This window comes from Pteropus alecto, unplaced genomic scaffold, assembly GCF_000325575.1.
Source record: "Pteropus alecto unplaced genomic scaffold, ASM32557v1 scaffold161, whole genome shotgun sequence".
Lineage (NCBI taxonomy): Eukaryota > Metazoa > Chordata > Mammalia > Chiroptera > Pteropodidae > Pteropus > Pteropus alecto.
Genome location: NW_006432943.1, coordinates 569,131 through 577,914, shown reverse-complemented (window position 1 = coordinate 577,914; position 8,784 = coordinate 569,131). Strand labels below are relative to the sequence as shown.

At 32.6% G+C, this 8,784-nt stretch overlaps 1 protein-coding gene across 11 annotated transcripts in view; it reads left to right on the top strand.

The window, feature by feature from the left end:
- The window catches only part of PTPN13 (protein tyrosine phosphatase, non-receptor type 13), a 260,232-nt gene that overhangs the window by 158,405 nt on the left and 93,043 nt on the right, over positions 1–8,784 (top strand). For all 11 annotated transcript variants that reach the window (XM_015586042.2, XM_025043825.1, XM_015586045.2 and 8 more), the window contains exon 6: positions 2,621–2,708. In XM_015586042.2, coding sequence (XP_015441528.1) covers positions 2,621–2,708 — 88 coding nt within the window. The remainder of the gene's footprint in view (positions 1–2,620; positions 2,709–8,784) is intronic.

Genomic DNA, 8,784 nt, shown 5'->3' with positions numbered 1-8,784 from the left:
TCCCTTCCCCTCCCATGTCTGCCATGTGAGAACACAACAAGAAGGCAGTTGTCTGAGAGCCAAGAATTGAGCTTTCACCAAAACCACCCATGCTGGCACCCTGATTTCAGACTTCCAGCCTCCAGAACTATGAGAATATAAACATCTGTTGATTAAGCCACCAAGTCTACAGTAGTTGGTTATGGCAGTCCAGGCAGACTAAAACATTTCCTGTTATAGTTTCTCAGAGTGCTGCATATCCTTCCTTCATAAGGGTTACTAGAGCTCAGAAGTAGACATGGACACTTGCGATTTTTGATTATTCAGTAGACTTCATCTTCAACAGAGAAGGAACTGTATTTCTTTTTGCAAGTAAGTGTTCAGTAATTATTTGTTGAAAACAAAACAGAAACAAACTCATAGATACAGAGAACAAACTGGTGATTGCCAGATGGGTGGGGGAATTGGGGAGCTGGGTGAGAAAGGTGAGGGATTAAGAAGTACAAATTGGCAGTTGCAAAAGAGTCACAGGGGTGGGGAAAATAGTATGGCATAGGGACTATAGTCAATAATATTGTAGTAACCATATATGGTGCCAGGCGGGTACAGGACTTATCAGGAAGATCACTCCATAAGTTTTAGCAGCTCCCCCAAGATTTTTGTCCTATTGCTGATTTTTGTCCTATTGCTGATTTTACATTAATATTGAATGACAACCATAATTGAAAAAAAGTTTAATAAAAAGAAATATTAACCTTTAAAAGGAAAAAAAAAAATAACACTTTGAACTAGATCCTCTAGACTAGATAGAAAAATCTAGGCAAAAGGAAGTAAACTTGAATAAATGCTTTGAAACAGGAGCAGGATGTGTTTGAGGAACAGTAATAAGTCTGGTATGGGGTGTTTAGTGGGCTAAATAGGATAACAGTGATCCCCTCATCTTTCCATTGCTCTTGCTAGTCTCCTGCACATCACTGGACAGAAGTAACTCTGACCACTACAGTTTTGGGGGTGTTTACTTTGTGCTAGGCTTATGTCCTTTTTCATATGTATTCACCATAACAACCCCAGGTTACACGAGATAATTTTACTTTTATCCTCGTTTTAGAGATATTGAAGCTAAGGCCCCGAAAGATTAAGTAACTTGCCCATGGCCACAGACATTGTAAAAGACAGAGACAAAATTGCAGCCTGGATCTCTCTGACCCCTGAGTCCATGCTGTTAGCTATTATGCTCCTCTGTCACTGTTGGTTCCTCCAGTAACTGATAGAATGAGTCAGGCTCACTCAGTGTGAAATTCATTCTTAGTGACCACAGTCCTTACTTACCTAAAATTAATTAGCATAGAGTAAAAGTCAGTAGGCTAGCTTATTGGTCCTGGTTCTTCCACTGTTTTAATGTTATAACATGTTTTTAACACAATTTCATTTATCTGTGAAATAAGAAAAACTATTACATACCGTCTACCCATATTACTTCAGTTTTGATGAGCTTTTCAATGTCTTTAGAAGGTTCCTTGCTACTTCTCCCTTTATCTACAATGAGAAGATAATAACTAAATAACATAAAGTACATAAAGCACTTAAGGTAGTGCCTGCCCTATAGTAATTGCTCAGTGAATGATAGCTCTTATTAATAGCAGTGCCAAGGCAGAGATTTGTACGGATACAGGATGTTCTTCATCTCTTTGGTTACTGATAATATAGTGCAATCTGAACTAATATCATTTAAGTAATTTAGATGATAACATTGTTTCAGAAATATTTCCACTTAAATCTTTCTATAGCTAGGAAACACAACTGAAACAAATTTTTAATCCATACTCAAACAAGTTTCCCTATGTGTGTATGTGTGTGTGAACATGTGTGTATGCATGCTGTTTGGGACAGATTTTAGTAATTTCTCTTCACCATTCTCTCTCCTTCCATTTATTACTTGAAATTTTCACTCTAATAATCATCTGAATAAACGCAGTGTTCTGTCTAACTTTTCATCAATGTAAGATTTGACCCAATTTGACATGCTTTATTTTAAACAAGTACTCTTGATTAAAGTTACTAAAGTCTAAGACTACTTAAACATTTTATTATAAAGGGGACTAAAAAGAACATTTATTTAAATTTGTCATCCCTCAATATGTCCACATAGTTTAAAGCATTTCTCAAATGGCGTTTCTGGGAAAATCTAAAAAATCATTTTTGAAAACAATTTAAATCAGTACCCTCAATGCCTAGTTACAATCAGGTGAAAGCTTTATTATACCGGATTTAATATAATTTTAAAATTATAATCTAACTGGAGAAATCAAAATAGTTATCAGTTTATAAAAAAAGAACATTTCAAGTTACTGTTTTCAGATGGAACTCATTGTAACTACTTTAATTTGGCTAACTTTGTTCCTTAGTTAGATTACTCTTCGATAACTATTTCTTGCCTTTTAAATTCCCTGAAGATGAATTGGCCAGAACTGAGCTACATAAATCTTATCCAAGGAATACAAATTAACAATATCAAACGTGGAGTGTCTTTAATGCTACATTCTCCAAAAATTGTCTAACTAGTGTCATTCTGTAACCAATTACCATGCAAACAAAAGGGAGATTCTTTTGTCAAACTTGATTTTTGATTACCTATGTACAGACGGATCAGCTTTCCCGTAACAGTGAACAAAAGCCTGATCGAAGCCAGGCTATTCGAGACCGATTGCGAGGAAAAGGATTACCAACAGGTAAGAGTATATAAATAGGAAATTTTTAGGCTTTAACCTTATTTAATTGTTTCCTTTACTTACCTGGCTTGAAAATCTGATAATTGTGACCATAATTAGAACACAAGTGTATAAAGTAGAGGCAAGGGACAGACAGGAACACTAACTGTATTAATATATCAATCTATTAAAGTTATGCAGAAAACATTATTGATATAATCAAGACTCCAACAGTAAATCGTTTCCTTTCCAATATTGTTATATAGCAATATCAATTATTTACTTTATAATCATTAAGTTGATTTTTTTAAGGAAGTTATTAGAAATTCCAAACATAACATTAAAGTTAAGTTTTAGTCTTGACTTTTTTGTAAAATGAACTTTTGCTTTTTCTGATTATTTTTGTTCTCTTTATTTCTCATCACGCATTATTGATAATTATGATAATCTAAACATTTAAAATATTTTATGGGCGAAATATTATCTTATTGGGGTTGGGGAGAAGTAAATGTAAATGTGTTTTAAATATATTATAATAAAACATTCTAATTGACATTAAAAAACTAAGATGCCTAACTTTTCAGTTTAATCAGAGCACAGATACCTTATTTAAAACCTATGATAAGCTCTCATTGTAAAAACTAAATACAGATTCTTGATTATCTGGACCAAATTTTTTGCAGAATTCAAAACTCATATTTGAGAGAAGAATGTGCCCTAAGCAAATGTACTGTTGCTCTTGAGAAATCGAAGAATATCAATAAAATTGTTTCTAACGAAATGATTCTGGAATGATGCAGTTAGTTGGGTGTTTTGGTACTTTCTTTTTACTTATTGTGAATAAGGACCAGTTATCTCAAAAAGTATCTTAGCTTTCACATTATCAAGATAATCAATTTATTTCTGGTTACATAAGGTTCCTTTTCTAATACATACATTATCAGTTTATGCAGAAGTAAATACAGAAAGCATATTTTGTTTAACTTACTTTTTATAATGCTTTGATGGCAATTTAAAAAGTATTTTTAACACTTCCTTGTGTTTCCTTAAAGTACTTATATTCTCATATGTAGAGACATACCTTCTTCTTGTAGATAAAAATCTGTTTCCCTTTATTTTAAAACTATACTAGGATTTGAAATATAATATAGTGCGAACCTTGGTACTAAGGATAGCACCACTTTCTTAATTCATCAAATTTTAGTCTTCTGTTTTAGAACTGAATGATAGCAGAAAATTAGGGGTGAATGTCAATAGCAAGCTGAAAGAGTCTTTTTCAAGGAAGCATAATGAATTCTTTAATAATTGAAACATTAGATTTAAAAGAAATGGTTTCTGTTTCTCTTGTCGTCTTTCTAGTTTCTCTCTCCCTCCCCGCTCCTGCTCTCTCTCTCCCTTCCTTTCTCTTTCTCCCTCTCTCCCTTCCTATTTGCTTCCTTATTTCTCTTTTCTGTTCTTTCTTTAATCTCTTTCTGGAATTCTCTTCTGTTATCACCTACTATCGTTAAGTTGCCATGTTATGAAATTGAAGTTTGTTTGGTTGTCACTGTTGACTTTGTAAATATAATATTATTTTATTAATCATTCATTTTAAAGACAGTTTGTTTTTTCCTAAGAATAAAAAATGTTCTCTTATATTTGAGAACCTCATTTTATCCCTATTAATTAAAAATCTATGGAAAAGACCACCCTGCCATATTTAATTTATCAAATTTTAAAGACTATCAAGTGTTAACATAGTTTAGATTATATCACTTTCAGTGATTCAGTCTTATGATTACAGATGTTAATTATTATATAATATTTAAGAGATAGCAATTAGAGATTGAACTGAATCTACACCTACTCTATAACATACCTTAATAATGTACCTTAATACCTATATATATTTTTTAAATAAAAGACATATATAAAAGTTAAGCTTACTAGACATATAGATGCTAAAGATAGGGAAAACCTACTATACTAAGTACATTATTGTTTGTAGGTGTTTAATGAATATTTTTTGACTGAATGGGTATGTAAAAACTTTTATAAAAGTATTAGATATAATAATACATTTGTAATACAATTTTAATGGTTCAGTAAATATATATGACTATGATTTATTTTTTTAGATAGCCTAATTTAAACATTGTTTTATGCAAAGTGAAAGAAAAACTGTAGTTTGTCATATTGGCTCAAATTTTTAGACTATTATAACAACGAATATATCAGAAGTTTTAAACCAAGTTATTAATGTCTTTTATTTATGACTTTGTTTTTATAATATTGAGATTTAATATTATTGTCTAATAGCTCCTTTAAATTCTTATTACTAATATATTGTCCAAATGCAGATAACCTAGGATTAATGGTGGTGACTTAAAAAAAGTGAACGGAGAAATCTTTAAATAGTCTGTTCATTGATTTTATTCTCTAATAGTCTTATCTCTTTATTGGAGAATATCTCCCATATATCTAAACTCATGAAAATTTTTAAGGAATTAGTTTGTCACTCAAGATATACCAAATTTTGTTGATGTTTATATTTTTGGTAATATTAGGGGTCCTTACACAGTAATCTTTTTAGATTAAGTGCAACGGAAGAGGACTCCTCAGCCTCTCGTAGCTATACAGTAGTACTGATCAAGGGCTTTCTCAATTTACCATTAACAAAGTTATAAAACCACACCTCAAAAACAGAATCAAAATAATATACTAGTGATAGTCATTACCACGCAGAAGCAATGAGAAGCTCATAGTCAATGGTTTATACTAATGTAAAAGCTTTAAGATAATAAAGAAAAATTACCTCGTGAAGAAATATTTTTCTAGGACACTGGTGTTACTTTTGGGCACTGCCAGTTCTCAGTTGTCAATAGTTACCTGCTACAAAGCAAGCTTGCCATACTACATTAGTAGTGAAGTATTCTCATTGATGTAAACCAATCTGAAACCTTTATGTAGTGTTAGCTTTAGTTTATTAGGCTCCTGACCACAATTATCAATAAAGAAAATGTCAAGATGGGCAGTGAGATACAGATTTAGATTTTAAAAAGTAAGCAATTTTAGGGATAATGCCTTGTAACTACATGATTTGATTGTTCAGTTAAAACTTAACAATAAAACTTTCGTCTGTGAGTAAATTGCCTTAAAAGTCCCTCCTTATACCTTACCTCTGAGGTCTGTCGTAGAAGCTAAGGCTCAAACTGGTGGGCTGTCTGCCCCCACTTTGTTATTTAATACTGCCAATGCTGATAAAACAGCTTCACTAAGCAGAAAGAAAGCAAACCTTTCCTGCCAAGCTTACGATGGGAAACTACACCATGATCAGATCAGTATGATAGAGCTTCAGAACTTGGGTGTATTGATAATATCATGTTTCTTTTTTATGTGCTTGAACACATTTGTGAGAACAGATGGGGAATCGAGGAGCCTCTTTTAACCCTGAAATGTCATTTGAAGTTAGCTTCTAAGAGATGCTGTGAATTTTTTTGGGTCCGTGTGTGAGGGGAAAGGTAAATGGTGATATCCAATTAAGGATAATACCAGTCATTTATAACAAAAGTAGTTAAAATACAATGTACTTTACAAGGAAGATTATTTTCAACTTAACAAATAAATGGAATATGTTCTATTATGAAGACTTTTTGTCCTTAAAATCTTTTATTCACAGCTCTTCAAAGTTTATTGTTCCCCATTTAGTTTTTAGCAAGCTATGCACTCTCCAACAGGAAAATGTTTACGGTTTCATTTTAAATTTGGATGCTTATAATTGTATATAATCTAATGTCTGTGAATTCTATCTGAACTTAGCCTCCTGAAGATATGGAAAATCCACCTATAATCACCACTTATCCTGTTGAATAATGTGATTTGTTTTATTTTAGAATAAACCTAAAACTTTTATAAGAGATCTTTTGATTTCTGGTTTCATGATTTCCTCTCAAAAGAACTTTCAAATTCCCCTTCAGTAGATATGCTGAGGAAAATAAAGCAGAAGCAAAGAGGAGACAAAGTTTAGAATTTTATCTTGCCCTTGGTTGGAAGAGTTCATAATAGTTCATATAGGTTAATTCATTTATCCTGTCATGTCTAAGAAGAAGGCATAATGAATTATATTCACATTTTTTTAGACGAAGGAAGTGGGAAACGTGGAAATTAAATGGATTGACCAAGCTCATGGATTGAAGAATAAAACTAGAATTAAAACCTACGTTTTTTTACTGTAATTTTTCTGGTGGATTATGCTACCTAAATTGGCTTTTAAAAGGTTTCAAAAGGTTATGTAATCAATCCATTTTACAAGCATTTTTTAAAAAAATATCTTTTATCAAGAGCTAGAAATACAAAAACAAAGAAGACGTGGTCCGTTGTATTATGTTATTGTTCCAGTTGGGGGTGGGGGTGGAAAAATGAGTAGGAGTGATGACAGATATATAATATAATGAATAATTTTTAATACAGTGAAAAAAATGTCCTAAAAGAGGCCCAGCATGCTCTGTGAGGATAGTGGAGGGGCCCACTAGCTCTACCAGGATGGGGAGCTATCAAAGCAGTTTCCACCCGAAACCTTTTAACAGCTCCAACTTTCAGAAACAACATTAATTTCTTGTGACCAAAATGGATAATGAGCACAGCCATTACCTTAATTAATTAATTAATGATATCGGTGCTATTTATTGCCTGTTAGATAAAATAGTTTTAATAATCTGCACTGTGCTTAGAAATATCTGGAAAACAGTTTAAGAAATTGCATTTTATCTAGTCTTAAATACTGTTATTAGCTAAGTGGCACTGATGTTAACAGGGTATGGTTTTCACTGATCTAGCAGACTTAGGCATCTAATAAATGAGCCTAGAATTCCATGTTTCTTCTCATTTATATGGCCCAATTCTGTATTTGAACTCTCATTTTGAGTTTTCATATTATTGAATTTTACTCTCTAGTGCTTTAGCAACATGAAGCACAATGATACTATATTGCTATACGTGATTCAATATATATTTTACCCACCTGTGAAGTCTTAATCAGGCAATTACATATCTAGTTATGTAGTTGAAGATAGTGAATATCATTAACATGGCAATAAAAACCTAACATTTATAGAGCAGTAGTTATCCAAGAGGCTTTTTATTAGCAATTAGTCTTAGGCCTCATGACTAATGAAAAGACATGGCTCTCTTAGAATGCCATGGCCCACTATAGGTCATTAATAAATATCAATGACCTAAAAGAGAATGATAAATGTCCTGTTAGTAATGGAATAGACTTATGATACATTTAGAAAGTCTCTGTTTTGGTGGTGGTCAGGATAGGCTTCAGAGAAAAAGTCATGTTTAAAATAAAACTATAAGATAAGAAACAACTAATCATGAGAGGTCATGAGTAGACCATTCAGGACAGGGAAAAGAGTACATATGTACAAAGGTCCTTACATATAAGAGAGTTTAACAGAGAAAATCCTGTGGCCTGAATGGAATAAGAGAAGTGGAGATGTAACTAAAAAAATTCAAGTGGTAGACCCAAATGGAGTCTTGATTTTATTTAGAGTGCAATCGTATTCCTTTGAGACTTTTTGAACGAGGTAGCAGTATCATGGAATTCATATTTTGAAAAGATAAGTCTGGCTGCTGAGTCAGGGATAGCTGGATGAAGAAAGTAGAAGCAGGGGGGCCTATTCAGAAGCCACTGCAGTTATCTAGTCAAGTGATTATGTTCATTGGGAATAAGGTGATGCCAATGGAATTGAAAATAATCACATGGAGTAAGATATCTTTGAGATTTAAATAGCCAGCACACTCTGGTGGGTTTGATGTAGGGAATAAGGAAGATGAAAGATTTCAGGATGGTACTTATATCTCTGTTTTGAGCAATCAGTTGAATAATGGTGCCACTTATTGTAATTGGAAAGACAGAGGTAGAATGGACATCTCTGTATGTGAGAAGTAAAAGATTAGTTTTAAGCGTGTTCAGTTTGAGGTGCTTTCTAAGATATGCTAGTAGCAGTTCCAATTATATAAGATTAGAGCTCCCAGAAAAATATAAATTTGGGAGTTGTCAGTTTATAGATAATGTTTAAAGACTTGTTAATACTTGAAATTTTAAGGAAAG